The 22,655-nt window shown below is 42.8% G+C and overlaps 1 protein-coding gene across 13 annotated transcripts in view; it reads right to left on the bottom strand.

Annotated features, from left to right (window-relative positions):
• The window catches only part of CALD1 (caldesmon 1), a 199,530-nt gene that overhangs the window by 87,269 nt on the left and 89,606 nt on the right, over positions 1 to 22,655 (bottom strand). For 12 of the 13 annotated variants that reach the window (XM_069807769.1, XM_069807768.1, XM_069807767.1 and 9 more), the window contains one exon: positions 9,137 to 9,248. In XM_069807769.1, the coding sequence (XP_069663870.1) occupies positions 9,137 to 9,207 (71 nt within the window). In that variant the 5' untranslated portion in view covers positions 9,208 to 9,248. Of the gene's footprint in view, positions 1 to 9,136; positions 9,249 to 9,902; positions 10,114 to 22,655 lie in introns of those variants that run through there. The other variant, XM_069807770.1, reaches the window with a different exon arrangement.

Here is a 22,655-nt window from a genome sequence, read left to right as displayed (position 1 = left end):
GTTCTTATTCACTAAAAAGAAGGCATTGCAAAGTAACAGCTAAGAGTTCATACCCATCCAAGCCTAGAAATCTGCAGTTTTAGCGGCTGCTTTTAGTTGCTCTCTTCTGTTCAGAGCAAAAGAGCAAATTAACCACCACCAATGCTCTCCTTCCACAGCAGCCTCTACTCAACACCTCCTCCAGACACAATGTTGTATTACCACGAGCGCAGGGCAGTTCAGACCTGGGCTCAGGACCCCCAGCCCCATGCACTACCCATAAGTAGCTGCTCAGTCTCTGGGTCCAGGGTGCGGGTGCTGTGGCAGGGAGGCAGCGCAGGGCAGCTCACTTTGCTCCCACCTTCCCTCTTAGGCGACAGCAGACGGCTGCACTAGCAATCAACCTCCTCGGCTGTCTGAGCAACACTTGATGACCCTCTGCCTGAAGAAGCACCAGGACCCCAAAAGCCCCATCTCAGTGGGCAGGGTGGACCACCAGGATGTATGCCTTCAGCCACTTGCAACAAGCACGTGCAGGGTATAGAATATATTATTGCAGGTGAATGTATCAATGCACAATGTATTTGCCTGAAAATATTCTTTTGAACATTTTCTAAGATACAGGGATATTGAGCCATCAGCTGCTTTTGTATGGGAACAATGCAGTATTCCTTTTGCTTTTCTTTAAATGAGATTTGTTGCAGAGCACTATTAATAATAAGGCCTTTTTTTAATCAAGAGAAGAAAGGTTAATGTAGAATTTTCAGCCAATTCATTTGTAAGCATATATGTTTGTGCGATGAGGTATGCACAATCCTATGGCCTGAGAAGGCTTTACACAATGAACTAAATTAACCCTGCCTCTTGTGCTAGTTGTGGGTATCAGGCACATGTGAAGTGACTAAACAGCTAAGAGCTCAATCATACACTTACTGGCTAGAAAGAAATAGAGATCAACTGTGTTTGTTTATGAAGAGAGGCTGGGTTAGGAATCTAATAAGACTAAGCAATGGTTCATGCAGGTTTTTCTGACAACTGACACTGGCTGCCCAGGTCAGTGAAGATGGGGGATTGACCTGCCTAAGAAAGAGTCTGACAGAAGTAGATCCAGGGACCAAGAACTGAACCTCCTTTATTCTGGGTTGGTTTAGGACAGTGTCTTTGGTCTCTGCCATACTTAATTAACCGAAGGTAACCTACGTGAAGGGCTGATGTTCTCCTTGCCTAGAGACAGAAAATGCTGCTGGAGAAACTGAGGTGCCGTGTCTGCCTCCAAGGGACACACATACCTATAGTCACAGGCAAAACGCTGCTCCGCTGTGGGTGGTACAGGAAGTTTGAAGGCTCTGTGCATTTACAAACCTTAGGCCAATATTCAGTTTATGCAGCTTTTTGCATTTCAAGTTTCTGAAATCTTTCGTGTGAGAAAATTTGGATGGCAGATATGATTTACACCATTCAAAGGTACAATGACAGATGCACAGAGCTGCAAGAGCGCTGCAGGCTACCCTAGCTTAATTGACTGCATACTGTCAATTTGCACATAAGATATTAAAGAGATGTTATTTTTCAACATAAACGTCACAGGACAGCCATTGACATTTATTTGTACTATCCTGGCTACATTCCTTCAGCTTCATGATTTTCTCTGTGCAGTGCCTATGCTTCAATCTACTTCTGAAAAGCATAATAAAATACCATGTTGTATTACTCCTCATATGGTGCCCTTTTAAATACGCACGCTAAAATTGTCAATAACAAGCAGCAAAAGCTGTGCCTCAATGCCCATATTTATTAGGCATTTAATTTAATGTTCATTGAGGACTTCGGTCTAGTTAAAGCTAATAAAAATACAGTAGGAAACAGAAGGGCAGACTTCCCTTTGGCACTGGGTGGGTTACCTGGTTATAGGCTTAGAGGGGGTGCTTTTCACCCAAGAATTTCCCAAATTCCTTGGTGCTTCCAAAGCAAACCTGCCACTCTGTTGAAAGAAGTGAAAGACGGGGCACTTCGCCAGCTGTGTGGGTGCTGAATTTGGGCTGTCCTCCTAAAAGCTTGGCTGGTATAGTAGATGTAGTACAGAGATTACAGAATGATCTTTACATACATATGGGATTAATATCTGAAAGACTAAAGAGCTGATTTTGTTGTCTGCTTAGGAGCTGCAGTAAGGTTAGCTCAGTAAACTTTATATTCTCTATGTCTAAATGTTTGGAAGAACAAAGCTTCTTTTACAAAACTTTTCTCCATAAGGACTTTAAAGAAAATATAATCTGCAAAACACACAATGGTTGTAAAACTAAGTGGCAGGTTTTAATCAGCTTTGTATATGTTTGGTTATTTCCTCCAGGGCATCTGAAATGCTACAGTAGCAAAGATTTGTCTAGTATCTACCTTCACTTGAGAGTGACAGCAGTAGCGCATGCTTTAATGAGCCACTGGGTGATGCTTTTCTGTCTGGGTTGAGAATGAGCTACAAGAACTGCAGGAACAGCCATCAGTGCAATGTGAAGGGCCAAACTCACCTTGACAACCCAAATAATGTCCTGTCAGTCTGGGAATTCAAGGTAGCTGTAAAGACAGGTTAACAGCTGCAGCACTTTGCCTCAATTTGTTCTCAATCCTCACGCACTTCTAATCCTATTTATTCCTTGTATTCATATTTAACTCCTAGGCAGAAGATGTCATGTCTCAGCTCTACCAGAAGGTGTGTATTTTATGGAAAGACAAGCAGAAAACCTCAAAGTATTTGGAATTTCAGGACATATGAAGTTCATGGAGAGATAAAACCACTGTAGATCTTGTTTTCATAGCAAAAGAGGCTTGGATCAGACAAGGCGCAGCCCTCAAGAGGACAGAGGCCCAACATTTTTGGAAGTACTATTCTGAAATAAATCATGAACATTGGGAAATGACATGTTAGGCATATGCATCCAGCTTCTCTTATGTTTAAATATGCACTCCTTGAAAACTTGTATTAAGATCATATTCTTCATTCCATTACACAAGCCTGAATCAAAGCATGGTCTCTGAAAACTCTTAATAAAAATGTAACCAGACATTTGGGAACAAGACATGGACAAGTCCTAGTGTTTCAAGAAATAGGGGATAATTAAAAGGGAACCATCTAAGTTCATTCCTAAACTCTTACACAGTTTAACACTTGTCACTATGTACGCTCTATACCAGAGATAACTCCATTACAGGAATGAGAAGCAGTTTCAAAAGCTATTTGTGGTCATTCAATGTTGATCTAACATGAACATTCACTTACCCTCAACTGTCCTGGACAGGAGAATGGAAATTGTCCTCTTTCTGTGGCTGACAAGGATGACCTTTCCTTGCTTTCCAGAAGCATTAAAATGCTGTGGCAACAAATGCGTCCTGTCTTACCCATCCAGAGGATAATCAACGTGCTTGTCATTAAGTTCTGAAAAGATGTACCCTGTCTGATCCTTCTGGTTTTACCTTCTTAACTTGGTGAATCAGCCCTTTGTATGTTTACCTGAGCTACACCAGCCTCAACAGGAGCACTAGAACAGTAAAGGCATGTTAAATGCCTTGCTGATTCTGTATTAAACTTCACAGGTCTGGACTGAAATTCACTTGACTTTTCGGTTGTACCAAGGTAAGTTACCACCTCAGGAGTCTTTCAGCCTGCTGCAGGATGCTGCCATCCCCAATCTGCAAGTTGGGTTATTTCTCTGAGCATTCCCCAACCTATGTCCATGAACATGAACCACACTGCCTTATAAAACTGTCTAAATGAGAGTCTGGAGAGAGTTTGTGATTGGACTGTTGGAAGCTTTTTAAAAAAAATGAATCTTTACCTACCACCTTTAATAATGCTATCAGGAACCATAAAGCTTAATAGCAGTGTTTTTCCGTACGCCCTACTCACATACCTTTTAGGGTATGATTAGTAATATCTGACTGGTCTGCAAGAAGATGAGCCCTTTAATCAGGAGAACTGTGGCCCCTGTCAGAAGATCCTACACAGCCTACAAAGTAGTATGGTGGTTTTAGAGAATCTTTTTAGCGACTTGTGATTTGATTGTAGATAACCACTTCTCTTTTTACAACAGGATGACCAATACCTCTCCCTCCCTGTGAAATGACCTGCAATCCCTTAGGGAAGAGCATTTTGCAGGGCAAAGTTGTGGTTCAGGTTCAAAGTTAAGCTTCAGCTAAATGAGGACCACTCTGACAATGACCCTAAGACCTCCCTGAAGTCTGCAGTAGTGATGGTATGGCAACAAAACAAATTGGATCAGCTTCCTAGTACAATTTTTAAAAGAGCCTCAACACCAGGGAGAGGTGAAAACACATTGCTGGGGCAATGGCAAGTCAGCCAGTCATAAAATTGTGGCTTAAGTGCTAAATAGATTAACCTGAGAGCTATTCTTTAGAGAGTTCAAGGGGCCAATTTTTGCTCTCAATTATGCTGAAGTCAAGGAAGTAGGTCTATTGTCACTTCAAGAAGTACTTCACCTCAATTTTTGACTGCAGCTGTGTGCAGCTGTGACAGACCAAAGTGCATCAGCAAGGTTCACAAAGCACCACCCCTCCAGACACACACACACACACACTCTACCCAGCCCCAGGCTAAATTCTTCCAGTGTCAGTTACAACATCAAAATGACAAAATCTGGTGGTTTTTTTCAAGAGAACATACTTTACTGCCTAGGAAGAGGCACAAAGCAACAGGTGGTATTTGTTTTTTCCCATGTTGAAAGAAGTCAGTCCCCCTGTGCTTCAATTACACATGGGATTTTTCCCGTCAATTAAGTGCAACCCATTTCTGTGACAGCCCTGATACTCCAGCACGGTATGTACCCTGTGGCTGGGAAGGCAAAGCATTCATCCAGCTCCTTCAAGGCTGCCACTGAGATAGTTTCATAAATCATCTGGCTAGAATAACTCAGGTAGGGCTTAATCCAAAGTCCACTGAAATCAGTGGAAAGCTTCCCACTGACTTCAGCCAGCTCTGGACCGGGACCTCAGGGCTTTATATGACCACCACCCCAGGCACAGGACTCCCTCTGCCTCCGAGGGGCAGGATAAAGACTTGGCTTTGCTGCAGAGCAGTTAGAGGTGTAGCACATCCCATCACTCAAATGGCTGGTAGGGTCCTATTTTCCCTGACCTCACACCTGATCAGTACAAACCACAAGCAAAACGCTAGCAGACAGGTACAGTTAACACTGCCATACTTTGTCCTGGGTTTCCCAGCCTATGCCTGGAAAGCCTTGCTCCCCCATGAGGTACAAGAGCTGTTGGGTCCCTGCCAGCCTGAGCGTGTGCTATAAATGTGACAGCCTGGGAGAAAGCTGGACAAAGCCCCATATGCCTGCTGTTGGCCACATGCCCCCTAGACAGGTCTGCACTGCTACTCCAAACATGCTGATAGGCCTCCAGAGATACCAGACAAATGCAAATAGTCAAAAAATTCTGGCTGGACAAAACTTCTGGGTGGGTGCAGCAAGCCCCTCTGAGCAATCCAGTACATACAGGATATGTTGAAATAGTAAGAGCTTAAAATGCCAAAAAAACACTTAGCTTTGCTGAGTTAGTGGCAATCTATATCTGAGTTGCCACAGCATGAACTACTAGCCAAAGCACGTGACAGGGGTGAACCGCACTCTTGGTCTTTAAAAGACAGAGCCAGCCTCTCCTCAGGATCAATCCTAAGCATAGCAACACAAAACGCCAGGGCTACACGGCACAACAAACCATCATTTCCAACAGCTTTCTAATGGAAAAAAACCCTGAAACACAAAGCCTAACATCAGCCCTCAAGGATCGAACTTGCACTAAGCATCTCCAAAGATTAGACTTAAGTGGCTGGACATCAGTGGCTCCAGCATGACAGACACTTGGGAAGATGATGGCACATGTATCCTGACCAGTCCTCACATGGCCTCTGGCCCCTAGGGAAGAGACAATAAGGTCAAGTCACACCCTCTCAGGCACATGGTGCATGAGTCCATGCTGCTACAAGGCACCTTCACCCCTCAATCTCTCTTGGGCATGGGCGTCAGGCTGGAAAGAGAGGCTTTCCGTGCGCCTTTATCCCAGGAAATGGCAAAATGCGTCACTCCAGCTGGCTGAGTTACAAATACTGCTGTTTGACATGGCTGCTTCCACTTCTGGGTTTACTGTTCAACTCGAAGAAGCCCAAACACTGTCTGGGGGACCTAGCAAACATGTTACAGCCTACACATAATCATCCATCCCCCCATCTCCCAGCAGAAATGCTTGCAACGAGCAGTGGTTTCCCAAAAGCAAGGCTACAGCCCACTGATGGGAGGGTACAGGGAAATGCCCTGTGCCCGAGCAGCAAGTACCAGTGCTCAGAGCTGATGGAGCATTTTCAGCCTCCACGCTGCTCTTTAGGACCACATGACTCACTTGATAAAACACCTGAAAGTATTCAGAGGTCTGGCAAGCAGATTGCTGTGGTTTAAGATCTGTACACAAACACATTGTAGTCGTATTTTCAAAGGTGAAGATGATCCCCAAATCCTTAAAAATCTGAATTCACCAAAAACAATCCAGCATGACAGATTCATTTGTTAACAACTGCCCAAATGCTGCTGCCCTCAGCTCGATATGAGCAGCACAACGCAACGGGGGCAGATGCTCAGCTCCCCCCTGCTGTTGCCCCTCTTGGGGCAGGTTTTAGGAGATCCCAGCTGCCAGAGTCACATCTGAACTTGAGAATCAGGCTCTGTTATTGTTAAGGCAAACCAAAAATAAAAAGGCCAGACTAAATTATTTTTAAGATCTCAAGATTTTTAAAGCAGTCTTGTGACTTTTAAGGGGTCTGACTCATGATACTTGAATGCTTGAAGTTGGCAGCAGCAGCAGAGGGAGTACAGCAAGATTTAGCGTACAACAATTTATTGCTAAAAGCCTTCAAATGTGTGGGAAAGGGCAGAAATTGCACTTCTGCAGCGATTCAGCAGAAAACAGGGACACGGGCCCAAACCCTTCTCCTCCGGCCAGGCTGCCACCGAGCTCACCTCCTCCACAAAGGTTACCGCACAAAATCCCAGCAAAGCCACCACACACATGACAAAAACACTTCCCAAAAGCAGGCATGGGTGGGTGGGTGGGGAGGAGGAGGCTGTTTCCCATGTCAACAGCCATCACTTTCTGGCCCAGGTGCTTGGCTTCCCCATCACGCAGGGGCAGGTATCGCCATCAGCCTGCAGGGCTCCCCAGGGAGGGCTCCTTCGAGGGACACCGGTGAGCTGCTAACTGCAGCTTTTGCCTCCCCAGGGCTCCGGTTTCGCCGTGCACGATCAGGGACTGGATGGAGGCCCATGCGTAAAATTGCAGACCACACGGTAACTTACGGATACACCTGAAGTCCTGGATTTCAGCTTCCATGGCAGCGAGGGCAGAGCCCCTTATCCCCAAACCCCTGCATCTGTCACTGCCTCCACAAGCCGGCCACGCCACATCACTGATGCCCAGAACACCCCACAGCCTCTGCATGCTCACGTAAGAGCTTGGATGCCTTCACAGGGAAGTTCAAGTGATGTTTTTCCGTAGTAGAAAACACTTCTCGAACTACAGCCCCCAGGATCCTCCACAGGCCACCCACGGCCTCTGTTAGCAACAAACCCTAAAGTCTTGGCCTTTCCTTAAAAATATTTTCTTAAAGCACAAGTATACTAGAAGTATATAAATACCACATGCTATACCATGCACTAGCACTGGCTCTGCAATCCCTCCCATGCTGCCCAACAAAAACATATTGCCCCAGGCCTAGGGGGAGACTTGGAATAAGAAGGCAGTTTAGTGCCATGGCACATTCCTTCTCTGCCTTTTGGGGGGTCACGAACCAGGTGACAGCTACGTTTTGTAAAGGGATGCTGTTGCCTCATTTCCTTTTGGCCACCACACTTCACATGAGTTTATTTATCTGCAGGCAACGCTGCTGCTGCTTTGCAGAGCTCACAGGTTCAGCTTATAGCCTGATGAGCTCATATACCCAGTTCTGCATGGCAACACTTCCTTCAGAAAGAAAGGCGGCTATTGCATCTCATCTACCTGGGATTTCCCCCTCAAGCCTCATCAACATCCATCAGAGAGCCCTGCTTATGTAGCAGGGCCTTATTAACTCAAAAAACTCAAAGCAGGTATACAAAATATATTCGGTATTACATTCTGCTGACTTCCATTTAAATCTGCTCTGAAAATGTATTTTCTCCTACAGCATTCAGGAACTGAAACACCGTGGTTTTGTCAGCACGTGGGAAAGACCAGAAACAAAAATGAAGTCCATATTCAAAATTAAATACAAAAATGAGAACAAAATGTGCTTAAACCTAAGTTCCTTTATTTTTTTAATCACTGCAGTGTTAATAAACTAAATCAAATCTTTATATCAGAGAAGACATTACAAAAATAAAAGGAGCCTGATTTTCTCCCTGCTTACTCCAGTGTAAATCATGGGAAATTCCATTAAAGCAAATGGAACTGTACAGGTGTAAAATGGGGTTAGTTAATGAAATGTTATTCCCAGTATTTTCATATTGCTTCTTTCATAAATTGACATCATTATACCCACATCAAGTTCTGTTCTCATTTGCACCAAAGTAAACCTGTAATAACTGATAGCAAATGCTGCCCTTGTTGCCCACATAAAATAGCTGTAAATGAATAAAAAGTGACAGGCAGTACAAATACAACAGTAATTGCACAGTAATGGCAGGCAATTCGCAGATATGCTATACTACATATACCAAGTGTATCTCAGCTTTCAACTGATATCTTATAATTTTAGCTCGATGTCTGAAGAGACAAACACAATCCCTTCTGCACAGCACTCACATGCCATCTGAGCATGAGTTTTCCTATCAATAATTTCACGTGGCCATAGTCCACCTTCACTATTTACATTCATCCATATAACAAAATAACTAGAAGCCAGGGCATTTACAAGAGCCTGAGGGAATTAGACACTAGACACCCCTGACTTCCAGCCTCTGCCACAATATTAACTAAAGCTATTTTACGGCACGTATCATTAGCAATGACCCTTTGGTTAGCTATAGCATACTTTGGAATTTAGGACAGAAGTCCTCAAAGCCACTGCTAATCAAAGGCAAGCCACCGGCACCATTTTCCATACGTAATACCTCACCTCTCAGCTTCAAGGCGCATTTCCTCACGCTTTTGCCTCCTGAGTTCTCTGCGGCGTTCAAAGTCATCCATGGTGGGTGTTCAAGCGTTTAGAGCTCTGGAAAGATCCAAATCTAAAAGGGAGATGACCACTTAGGTGAGAGAGAAAACACAATGGATGCGTTTAACCGAGTCCATTTAGTTTTGTTTTGCTTTCTTAACTTCACTGTAACTATTTTCTTTTTCCATCAAAAAATTTAGCTTCCTCAGTATTGTTGAGATAAACAAAATTAGTGAAATGCCTTCTAGGATAAACATAGCCCATGCCTGCATTTAGTTTCCTAGCTAAAACTAAATCAACATGCTTTAAGTAAGGACTGTATACATCTGCTAGCTGCAGACTAGCTATTTGTAACGTCACAGGTCTTTTCTACAAACAAAAGCAACAGTTGAGCAGGATTTTAACTTTAAGCTTCCAATTTTTACTGGAAGAAGCAAAAACGCTCTACAAGAGCTTTCTTATTTTCTTTAGTTGCACAGATAATTAAAAGTTTTACAAAGGTTAGTTCTTGTCTGTCCGTTCCCACCCCCCCTTCAAAAAAAGGGAAAAGAAAATGAGAAAAGAAGGAAAAGAGAAAAGAGGAGAGAAGGGAAAAAGAGAAGGAAAATAAGCCGCAGCTTTTAAATACCACCCAGGAGGAGCCAAACTATGTATAAATCCTACTCAAAGAACCAGAAGCAGCAATATTTTTTTTGTAGTTTAATCCACGCGTTTTCCTGTGCCCTACCTTCTTCTTTATGATTTAGTCCATGAAATATTTTCCCCTTTACAGTTCTTCATATACAAAGCCTTTCCAGCCTTGGTTTATATCCCATCAAGCCGAGTATTACAGAATTCCCCTGCAGCCCCCAAACCAAAAATGACTACCAGGAAAGGGAAAGCTGTTCTCTTTTTGTCCCTGCTTTGTTTACAGAGCTGTCAGTGGTTAGTTAAACTCTGCCTGGAATCTGGCATTTAAGGCCTGCTCTAAGATTGCTTCCTGTGCAGGGCTGGAGGCCTCAGCTTCCTCTGCAATCCTAGCCTAGGCGCTGCACTCCCAGGATTTCCACCCCCCACGTCCCCCCCACAAAACGTTTTCCAGCCCGTTAGTACAAGACCAGCCATTTACACCGCAGAGAAAGCCAGCGTGCAGATGCAAACTGAGATTTTCAAAGGTGGCTTATGAACTGCTTGCCGTTTAAGGAAAACAAAGCCAAGGTGCATTTGTAAATTATTTGAAGTGCTCTGTTTGCAGATGTAGATCTGTCTCGCGGCTTTATATTCCTGCCCGCTGGTGCAGCATCCAAGTGCCCTCCCCGTAAAATCACTGGCAATAGCAAAGCCTCTCATGACTTAAGGGAATCCGTGGCTTTTTCTGCCCCCTCCTTTGTATTAAAACACTGCTGAGGGCAGGGGTTTTGCGAAGGTTATTTTATTAGTTTACTTTTCCTGGGGGTGTTTTTCTTTCTGATTTGTTCCTGGATTGGGGGATTTAAAATGATTTAAATTTTTGTTGTTGTTGTGACTTTCTTCGTGTTTGGCTGGCTGGGGTTGTTTTGTGGAGGTTCAAAGGGAAAGTTAATTTTGCAAACCTAATAGTGACTTTGCAATTGCTGCTTTTTTTTTAATGCACAATTAGACAATATATATAAGAAGCAAGTTGTAACAAGACATTTTTTCAAATCATGTGTTTATTCTTACCACTATGAACCCCTTGAAGAACACAGAACAGCAAATCTTCTGTTTTCTCCTGAGAAGTGTTTTCATCTCAGCCTACGTGTGCAGCTAAATCCTGCCTCAGTTCCTTTGCTAGAGGGCCCTGAGTTGCAGGACTGATGTGGTTCCCCCCAGCTGGGAGACGATGATCAAAGGAGGAATGGTACACTACAGAGAGCAAGTTTGAAGCAGCATGCTGGGCTTCTGTGTACAGAGGGCAGATGACAGTGTCCGCAGGAACTAAGACTGCACCAGGTAGCAGTATTTAGTCTGTGGAGCACAGTCACCATCAGGGATTTAAAATATAAAGAGCTGACTGTTAGGCTGACACCTTGTGTGCTAGAACTGAGAATCCCAAAGGTTTTTCCCCCCACTCTACCTCCCCATAGCAGACACTCTTTGACATCTGATTTATTTGCACCTTCATCACTTCTTACACAGCCAGCTACATCCCTCTCTCCACATCTCCTGACTAAGGTACATTCCTTCCCACCCCCCAGCTCCAGACTCTGTGCACCCACATTTTCCCCATCCCCTTTCCAAATGTCCCAGCCAATACCTCTACCCCTTCTCCTCTTACATGGGCCTCAGCACCATCTCTCATCTCCAAAAGCTCAAGCTGCCTTCCTCATGAGGAAAGCTGAGGAGGGTAAGAACAACAACCCAGAACTATTTCTGTTCTTCCTCCCCTCCTTCCTTCCCAGGAACATAGGGGAGGTTACACAGCAGTTACGAGAAGTTCCCTGATGCAACAACCTGTCTTCATCTACAGGGTGCTTTTCTGTTGTTCGATGAAGTTCAGATGGATAGACATCTCGGGAGGGTGTCTAGGGTTTATTAGAGTATAGTGTCTCCTCTAAAAGAACTGAGGTCCAGCCACTTCACGGCATTCAGATGACTTGCAAGTCAAATCCCTTTTTCAAAAATGAGGAAGTCACTTGGGAAATGGGGGTCAGGTCAACAGTACAACCTGTAGTTAGCAAAGCCATATCAGTGCATGAAAATGAGTCATCACCTAGAAGGTCCACTTGAAGAAGTCAACTATTCAGTGCTGTTTACTGTCTTCCCCAAAAGGGTTCTTATCTTTCAGCCTCTGAAAACTACTAGAAAATAACTTCATCAATCTCTCTAAAAATGTTTCCTATTTCTACAAAAAGAGAGTTTCTTTGAGTGTTCTTGCCTCTCAGAAGATTTGAAAATTGCTTTGCTTATAGACGAAGGTACCAATTATTTGAAGTATTTTCTACAAGCCATTTTTGGGAGCATGCACATTTTGATGCTACTTTTTTTAAAATGAAAATTGTTCATGAGTGAAAACATCCTGGGCCAAAATGTAATACTCCACCCACCTCCACTCCAGGGCCTGCCTTCAGAACCAAATGTGAAAATGTCTCTCTGTGTGACCTTCCCAGGTCTGCAAAAAAAAATTTTTTTTTTCTCTTTGATTGCACCTTTCTTTTTTCCTGTTACACTTTTTTAATAATTTGGTGTCATACCAAAAAAGTTGCATTTTTCTGAAAAGAGGAAAACTGTCATTAAGAAAACTGTTTCAAATCAAGAGTAATGTTTCATTCAACCTCAAAAAAAAAAAATCTTTCCTTTTATTGTAAATATAAAAATTTTGGTTTTCAAAGTATGATAGAAAATGTTTTGATATCTCATTTTTTTTCTCTGAATTATTTCCAGGTATGCTTCTCACCTAATTCAATGAGAAGTCATCAATAAATTTTAAAGAAGCAGAAATATATAAATATTTTTTTTAGCAAATAGAAGTAGATGTCAAACTATTTAATCAGTTCCATTCCCCTGACATCCACACACGTATACAAATTACTAGAGTATGGGCTACTCTTACACTGTGAACGGGTACACCACAAAAATTATCATTCTGTTGCTCCTACCTTAAAACAAGACCCTCAGCATCTTTTCAACCTTTACACAACTGAAATAATACTGAAAGACTCTGAAGCGAACTCTCAGGAGTTTTCTACCACCAGGCTCAGAAGAGGGACCTATGGAAGAATATTACAAAGATCTTTGACCTTGCTTGCTTTTTTTTTTTTTTTTTAAAATACCTCTCAGAAACTACTGAAGATAATTCTTGCTGAGGACCTCAGATTTTCCACAGCCTCACATACAAGGGTCTTCTCAGGGTCCCTACCTCTTTTGATTCTGAGACTGAACGTTTAGATCACAGGATGTCTGATGAACCCTGTGGTCTTCCTGAAGACATGCTAAGACTAAAAGAAGACAGATAAGCAAAGTAACTTACCTACAACATTTACCAGCATTGCCACATTACTTGAATCAGACTCACAGTAACGTGCCCTGCAAATACCATCTCCCCACAAAAACACTCTTCATTTCGAAAGCAGTACCAATCTCTCTCGTTTTCATCTCTGCACTTCACATAATGCCTTTGATCTTCAGCTGACTGGCTTATTACTAAAATTTGTTGAGTTTTTCATTGTCTTGCTAAAAAGTGCTTCCTTCAAAGACAGCCACATTTAATCCCTCCTGGTACAAAACACATGCATGCAAATCCCACTCCCCTTTATGTCTCATCCCATGAGAGAGTTTAAAATTTTGTCGTCTTTCAGCTTTCATCAGCGTGAAGAATCATAGGAACGCATAGTAATTGTAAATATATGACAAAATATTTTAACAGCAATTAACTGGAATATGCTTTTTGAAAGCAAACAATAAATTGGCTAGGTAGAAATACACACACAACCACATATCTGTATAATCTGTATCCATCTGTATGGAGAGCAAAATAACCTCTTGCTCTGGCTCAGGTTTAATACTGTCCTCACCCCATTTCCAGCACTGATTTCAGAGACAACTCAGTACCCAGGGGGCCTTAAAAAAACAGATGAGCTAGACTGGTAACAAGCAAGTGAAAATGCAAACTACTGCTCAGGTCTTTAAGAAACAAAAATATCTGTCTTTCAAGACCTGCTAGTCACTTTTCCATTACACTGTATGAGCTCCCAGACTGCAATGTTTATGCTGAGTCTCTGCACCAGCTTCAACTTAGTTGAGCCAAGAAACTTCAGGCAGAGCATATTCCCTAATATAGCACAGCTGTGTATTGCACAGGGCTCTACGCTGGCCACACCTGGTGACAGCATTGTGCGAGCACACGCCGTCTTGCATCCCTCCCAGTGCAATGAAACAATTGCAGATTTCCTCTTGGTGACCTTCAGGCCCAAAGACCCTGAAAGTCATGCCTGTTTCCTTAACATGGGATTGCTCGCTGCCCCGGTGTTGTGAATGCCCAGGGCAAGCTTCACGCAGACAACTGCTAGGCAGATTGCAGTTTCTGATGACTGCCCATGCAAGAGAGCGTGGATCAGAGCTCTTGCCAGACCCCCTCTCAGTAGTTTGGCCTACTCGTCATTAAAGAATGAGGGCTGAAGGGGAGCAAGGGGATTCAGCTTTTGGTTTCTTTGTAACAAGAGAGATTTTCTGCTTAATTCCTTTCTTATCTCGTTAAAGACATCCACATGCACTGTGCACCAGGTAGCTCCCCTTCCTTCCTTAGCCCAGCAAGCGTCTCAAGCTGGTGACTGAAGTGGGGTACCAGCACAGACCCATCCTGCACTGTTGCAGGACCCCTGTTCTGTGGGAGCTGATAGAAATTTTAGGACTCACAGGAAGCACAGAAAAACGCTAAAGTAGTTAAAAGGACAATACCAGGTTTCTTCATGAAAGAAACCATGACCAGTTCCTAGTCTTTCCTTCCCTCCCCTCCTTCCCTCATCCCAAGCAGCAGGAGGCAAGAACAGTGTGAAGAGAAACAGCTTCAGGATTTCCAGGAGAACTCAAGTAACACACTGCAGAACAAGGAGGCCAATGAGATATCATGGCCCAGCGCCTAGCATTCGGGTGAACCCAGCAACCGGGGTACTCCTGCTTGTTTCTCCCTCTGATTTACTGTGTGGCCTTAGGGACCGAGCCTCGGTCAATATTGTGCCTCTTAGTCCTTATGTTATCTCCACCAATTGTAAGTTCTTCTCACTGTGCATTTGCAGAAGGCTAAAGTATAACCAGACTCCTGGTTCAGTCCCAGCCACTAAATGTAACTGTAACATCAGTACTAAAAAAGCTGTATCCTACAAATAGAAACGTCTGCTGCAGAGAAGGGCTGAACAAAGGTGATAAAGGGAAATTCTTTCTGAACCTTTCCTACAGAGGTGCAGTAAAAGGAAGGCTTCCAAGTCCAACTACACAAAGGTTTTCTACATGCATAGAGATGGACCTCTGACTTCTGATCTGTCCTCACTGCAGGATCAGGTGGTAACACAAGACCTAAGTTATTCTGTCATTGCCCTCCTTTTTTTTTTTTAATACTCCCACAAAAAGGATCAAATGCCTCGTTAAAGCTTGACATAAACTGATACTACAGGCAGCTCTGCGAGTTGTAAACTCATTAATCCAAACGTCCCATTTTCCCATCTGTCTCCAGTTGTCCCAAAGCCCTGGTGTGGAAATATAAACCTTTCAAATGTTAGTAAAGGACTGGTCAGTGAGAAGCACAAAGAATATTTTGCTCCAGCTGGCTACATGCCATGGCATCCACTATCTCCCTAGGACTACCATTGTCCTTTCTTTCTACCTCCTCCCCCTCAGAAGTGAAAACAGAACCTCTTCATTGCCCCTTTTGCAGCTGAGAGCAACTCAGCAAGCAACACTCATTGTCTAAGTGTGACCTGTTTAATCTGGCACCCACAAAATGCAGGTATGACAAGCATTCTACTGCAATATCTGGGAGAATTAGAGTTCCTTAATCTATCTTCAGTCAAAACAAATAAATCTGTTTTCTATGAAAATCTCTCAGAAAACATTTGAAAATTATTTTCCTCGCTCCCCTTTTAATTCTGCATTAGAAGCATTCAGTGCCACTCAGATCTTTCAGAAACAGGCACAACTTCATTGAAGTCAAAAGGTGGAGTTCAACGGATTGATTTGTCCTTTCACACCTCATGCATACTCTTTCTTTAATCTGAGATGTTGGATATCACTGGCAATCATATATTACCAATAGTAAGGCTTACATTTAAAGAGGATCTTCTTTCCTCCATAAATTCATTTTTAATGTTCCTTTCATGTAAAACCACATCTGCAATTATTACCATAAGCTTGGCCAAGTATTCATGTTGACTGCAGATAATGAACTCTTATACATACATATACACATACACACATACTCATTATCAAGCAGCTTTATTCCTTCCCAAACAGAATAGCTCATTTGGGACTCAGGGCAAAATAAATGTATTAGGTCATGTGAACACACGGTTTTATTCCAATCTAGCCTTGTTTCATCTGACCATGCTTCTTAGGACTTCCAAGGAAAATTCATCAATGGCAAACCAACCAAGTGTGGTTCATACTTAGCATCAGAAAATCAAACTTTGGAGGTTTCTCAGTCCCAATTTTTGTTCTCAGAACATTTCACTTCCATCTACATGTGTATGTCCAAATCACGTCTCTATGAAAAGGAGGCAGAGAATTACCTAGAATTTCAACAAGGAAGTCAAAAAACCCATCTGTTAAAATCTCTGCTTGTGGCATAAGGTACATTTCTCAATCTCATCTTTCACAGGAGTAAAAAAAGTTCATGCACATTGGTGGGGCATTTTTAAACCTGATTAACATATTAGTTAACATCTCTGTGGCATCCTGAGCAAAACTATGTAGTGATTATGTAGAATAGAGAATCCCATTTGGTGCTCTGCAGATTACTGATGGCCCACAGGACCACACCATGGTCCAGGCCCTTGATTCAAAGAGGTGCTGAACAGGTTTCACCCACCCTGGCTAAGCATAGGTTACCACAGTGAGTACCACACATGTCCTTGCAGGTGCCAGGCCCTGTGCTGCCCTCCTGCTGCTGCAGCATGAACCATGTGAAAAGTGTTGACAGGGAGCTTTTTATAGGACATTGCCCCTGCCACAAATTTCACTCCTTGGGTCTGCAGCTGAAAGATCCATGGCTTTAAATACTTGTTCAGGTCCATCTCTCATATCCATGATCTAATTCAGCACTGGGGAAGGAGCATTACAGAGCTGCACCATCCCAGAGGCGTTAGTAAACATCTAGCGTGCTGCTGCTAACACTGCAATACACTTCTAAGCATGCAGCAGTAGGACCTATCATCTCAGAGCCAGTCAGTTGCAATGGAAAGTCTCCATTTGTCTCTATTCCCATGGGCAGGCTGAGTGCAGGTATGCCATTTCCACTCCTCCCTCATCTTTCTCCTACTGCACATTGACATAAGGGCCAGGCAGAGCTTTCTCTTGACATTTGGATTTGCATATACTGGTCCCACCCCTGATCTCGGTGACATTTGTCTATCACTTCCCATTAGCAGACAAAGGAAGAAACAAGACATAGCTGGAAGCTGCTGGCACAGACACTGGTTCTCATGTTAGGAGGATTGACCCTTGACTCTCCCCTTCAAGTGTCCTCTGAAGTATTTCAAATATTTTGTCCCCAAAGATCAGAAGATACTGAAATATTACTCATATACAGACTACAGTTGAAATCCTAGTCCTGTTGGAATGCCTGGCAGACTTCCCAGAGCCTTCAGTCAGGGCTGGATTCCACCCTCACAGGTCAAATTCATCTAATGTACACTACAAAAGATCAGTGAGCTCACCCTGCATGTCAGAAGCTGGTATGATCTCAGATTATGCCAATATAGGCTACTTCGTCCTCTCATACTTTTGTGCACACACACGTAAAGGCAGAATTTTTTTACTCTTGCAGTGCTTAATTGTGGGAAAAATTCTTTTTACTCATATCATTATCACTGAGGAAATATTTAGCCTTTGCTGCAGATACAAAGGGCAGCTGAAAATTATATTGCCCCTTACTACTGTTTAATCATAAGTGAATATATCCCAGGTAATGACAATGAGGCCCCCATCTCAAAGGACAAAACACACTGAAATCAAAGGGATTTCATAGTCTACAAAACAGTTTGAAAAAGTGCTTAGTCCCAAAATGAGTTCTGACTTGCGTTCACTTTTTCTCTGCATTCAAACACTGGGAAGCAGGCTCATGTGATATCATTCACCAGTTACCCTTGTCTTTTATCTGCTTCTACCAGCGAAGATCTTCAGCTTCATCACATTAATCTAATCATGGGAATGCCCACATCATGCATTTAAGTCCTCCTGCATGCTTTGTTGCAAATCTGTGGCCTGACTGTTGAAACTTGTGGCAATGCTCCAGCTGTTGGCCAGCTTCATCTCTTGCTGAAATCTCTAAGAGCAGAAAACGAGTGCCCATGCCAACACCTTCTGGTCAGGAGCTATTTGTTTCTTAATAATAGCGGAGAACAGACAAACATCACTAAAAGACAGGTTAAGTCCAGCTCAGACAACCAACGCATATTAAAGAGGAGAATGCATTTCCTCTTGCCCTACACCAACTCTCCCATTGATATCTATTAGCGAAAAATCAGAGCATGGGAAAGAATATCACACAAGCAGAAGAAGCTGCCACGGCTATGGAAAAGCCAGTCTTCAGCTTCTGGCCTACGCAAATAAAACTGCCACATTATATCCATTCAATTTGTGCCTTTAAAGGCACAGGGAAAAGGAAAAATTACTTATTCCTGTCAATGCTCTCTCATCTAACTTCAAGTCCTCTGGAGGGGGAGCTCAGCTGGCAGACATCACAGATGCACCATGTGCCCTAGTCCCACTGCCTGCCGTCTCTCTGAGGGAAATGGCATAGCTGCAAGCATGCCCAGTGGAGCATGCATCAGGGGAGACGTGTAGCAACACAAGTGCCAGCCAGGACAGCAAGCATCTGGGAGAGGAGCAGAGCCTGACCCTGAGCTGGAGCTAGGTGCAGTGGAGATGTAGCTCGGGACAGAAATGCCCATAGGAGCTGATAACCATGCGCTGAGTGCTAATCACTGTGATGCTGTTAGTCCCTTCTCGATGTGCAAAGCCACAATGAGCCCACGTGACGAGATACCACCACAGTGAAGCAGGACAAGCCACAGGATCAGAAAGCATGCTGAGGGCTCTTGCCTAGTGAAGTTAGTCACCCAATGATGCAGGCAGGAGTAACACAAGACACGGTGGTCTGGTGTCCATCATGACAAGCGGAGGTTCACACTGGGAGCAGCAGTCACAGCTCTGGCAATAGGCAGAGGATCTGGGCTAGGAGCAAAGCAGGCATCAGCCAGGGAAGATGTTGCTCTGTCCAAGTGCACGAGCATTTCTTCTGCACCAGCACTGGCCAGGAAGCCAGCAGTAGCAGTGCAGCTCTTCATACTTGCCTCTCAGCTAGAGAGAAGGGTTTTCCCCTCCAGACAAGGAGCTGATCAGGGCCAGTGACCAGTAAGGCTGGGAAGCATCTGCCTCTCTATCTTCCTGACTTCTACTCTGCTCCCATCCCTCTCATTTAGTGCTCCCCTCTTGTCCTACCCTTGCACCACCCCTGTTGACCTTCATGCTCCCATGCAATATTTCAACAACATGTTGTCTGAACTTATTTGTGTCCAAGCAGGTTTTATGAATGTTTCAGCACTTTATTCACACTCTTTCTCTGCATCTCTCAGGTCCTGAATTAAAAAGCTAAGGTAATGCCGCTAAAAATAATAAAATGTTCAAGCAAGTCTAAGGTAAGGTTCCAACAGCAACATTCACTCAGCCAGACTTCAAACTCCACATGTTTTCAGGAACGCATTTCAAAATACAAAACCATGATATATTAAGCTACATAGTCATAAAAAAGTAATAGAAAATAATATGGAGATACAATGCAGCCAGCTTACTGTGGCTTCGTTTTTGTATTTTCAACCCTTTTTCTTTTCCTGTTAAAACACGCAGCCCTAGGATCCAGCTCTGCCTAGCGCTGAGCATCATAAACTCTAATGAGAGTTAAGGGGTCTCACTTGCTCTATTTTGAACCAGCAATAAGCAACAACACTAAGTTTTAGTCATCATCCCTGCATTTCTAAAGATAAAAGAAATGCTACGAAAACACACCCCTAAAGTTCTTAGGTTTGCTGATCTTACTAGTTGTGCCCTAAGAGACACTAAGCATTTTGAATCCAACCAGTTCCTCAGAAGAAATTAATGATAAATTTTCAAGATCTTGCCTGTTGCTCTTGAACTTTAATGAATTCATCTTCCCTCCCAGTATCTGTACACTTACTTTGCACAGACACAATGCATGTCACTGTGATAGATACATTGCAGCTGTAAGTCCAGTTACTCAATGACAGACCATCATGGAAATCTGTGGAATTCTACCAGGAATGAATCTAGATGCAGAAATTTCTACTGGACTTTTCTACCTCACACTTTTAAAGTCATCTTTACCAATGAAACCCAGATTGTTTCCTGCCAAGTAGCTCTATCAATTTATCTCTAATAAGCAGCAATTCTGTGTGATTTTGGTTCAAAATTGAAGCATGAGGTCAGTGCCAGCTTTAAAGAGCTAAAGCAGGGCAGCAACAATGTAAAGCCTTTCAACAGGACAACTCAAACAGGATACGACAAAATAGATGCTTCTCAAATTATTTTCCATATTTGAAGTTTACATCATAGACCCCACTTTATGCTGAGTTTAGCTGAAAGCAAGGAAACACTAACACAACAATGTCACCAAACCAGAAGACCCAATAGCAATGAGCCTTTGTTACAACAAAAGCAATAAGCAAGATAACACACTTGCATGCTGCACATGAGCCAGCGTAAAACCTGACACAGCAAGATTACAGCATTGCCAGCTCCCCCCATGAGACTCACACAGAGAGTCTTGACAATAATCTGACTGCTATCTAGACATTCAGGCGCAAACACTTATTGCCAGCAAATACCGCGACAGCAGTACATGGGTACATTGGTAATGTTGTATCTGACTGTGCATTGCTTCACCCTGCAGGGCAACAGCATCACCAAAACTTTCAACAGAGCCTGGCTCAGAGTCAATTAAACATGACAAGTGAGACCTGACAGTATCCTGTGCACTTAGTACTGAGAGCACACAGACATACATACTTACTTTGTATTAATTTGACAAAGGAAAGTTACGCTTGAGCACTGTATCAAGCCAATAAATTTTGCAGTTGTTTAACTTTTTTAGGAACAGTGCCTCAGACAATATCTGTGTGGTCCAGAAATGAAAATGTTTAATTTCCCTTCAAAAAATAAATGGAAAAAAAATAAATCTCTGTACTGCACATCATCTGCTACCTTTCCCTAAGTCCTCTTCTGTGAGGATCAAAAACTCCTGTGGGGTCTCCTCCAGCCTCCCTTGTTGCCATGTTAGGTCCACCCAGCTCAGAATGAGACATAGAGAACACATGGCTAGTCACAGTCTAAATTCTGGGCACCAAAGGCACATGAAGCACATTTTTCACAGTCAACCCACACAGTAGGGTTGTATGTGTACAAAGTGTTGGCCAAAACCAGAAATACAAAGGTGGAAGGGGAGGGAAGGGAGGACAACTTCTAATCTGTTTGTAAATGCTCTACAAATAGGAAAGCAGCCTATGTTTACTAAGCAAACTGTTTTTCGTAACTCAGTCACGTCATCTTTAGTTATGGGCTAGCTAGAAAAAAAAAAATGTTGAACTCAGCCTTCAAATCTTACACCTTCTTCAAAATAAATAAAGCAGAAATAATTGCATTTGTGACTGGCATGTGTGCACCGAGGCCTCCTGATGGTGATGCTTCACAACTCGGCAGATCTGGTGGCTCTACAGGAGTGGAGTACAACTAGGGAGACAGCCTTTCCAAAGATACGCTATTAAATAAGTGGAAAAAAGCATTAGGAAAGAAAGGGAGCAGAGGCAAAAATGGGAAAAGAGGTTTGAAAAAAGAAATGGACTCTGGAAAAGATGTACAGAGAAAGATCAAACTAAAATCCCAGATCATAATGCTTGCAAACTTGGAGGAATTTTACAATCCATACCCCCAGATAAAAATCCTGAAAATAGCTTGCACTCTTAAGGTGAACAAAGGAAATAAAAGCCAGATCTGAAATTCATAAATAAACTTGAGTAAACTAGCCAGATTTTTCAGTGCTTACCTGGACCAAATAAAACCTTTACAACTTGTAAATACTGACAAGTGTCACTTAAGATATTATTAAAGGATTCCCTAAATATAAAAGACAGGTTGGTCTGCAGTTAAATCTTTTCTCCTTTGCTTTTCCAATGCTGAAAGTAATTGAAAACAGAAGATGTGCTTCTTGATGTAGCCTAACATTTTTAGGAACTGAAAGTATAAATGTTAGTTATATAGCTGAGACTGCACTTCCAGTTTGTACTTGGTTGCACCCATATACCTTCACACAAATCCAGGTAAAAAACAAAAGCATGAACACTTACAGTCATATAAAATACATGTGCAATAGACCCTAAAGCAACTATTAAGTGATACCACTTGCAAGACACCCCAAATAAAAAAAAAAAAACACATAAAAATGGCACCAGTTCTTCTCCTGGCCAAGGAGCATTGAAGAAGAAGCAAACTCATAATGTACTTCTTTCAAATAAAATGGTGTCACAAATGACATTAGAAAAACTCTGCCCAAAGCAGTGTTGTATAGAGAATACATATGATTGCAAAGTCTGAAGGATGTGTACATACTTCAGACAGGGCATGTATCAGGAACAGATCTGAATTTTTACTATCTTTTCTACTGCTTTATGTCCATATTATTTTGGTATTCACATTAAAAAGGAGACAGAAATATCTCTGGAGATGACTAAGCAGTTTCTCGATTTCTATTAAGTACCAAGAA

The sequence above is a fragment of the Haliaeetus albicilla genome, chromosome 19 (genome assembly GCF_947461875.1).
Source record: "Haliaeetus albicilla chromosome 19, bHalAlb1.1, whole genome shotgun sequence".
NCBI classification, from domain to species: domain Eukaryota; kingdom Metazoa; phylum Chordata; class Aves; order Accipitriformes; family Accipitridae; genus Haliaeetus; species Haliaeetus albicilla.
This window is presented reverse-complemented; position numbering and strand designations above follow the sequence as displayed.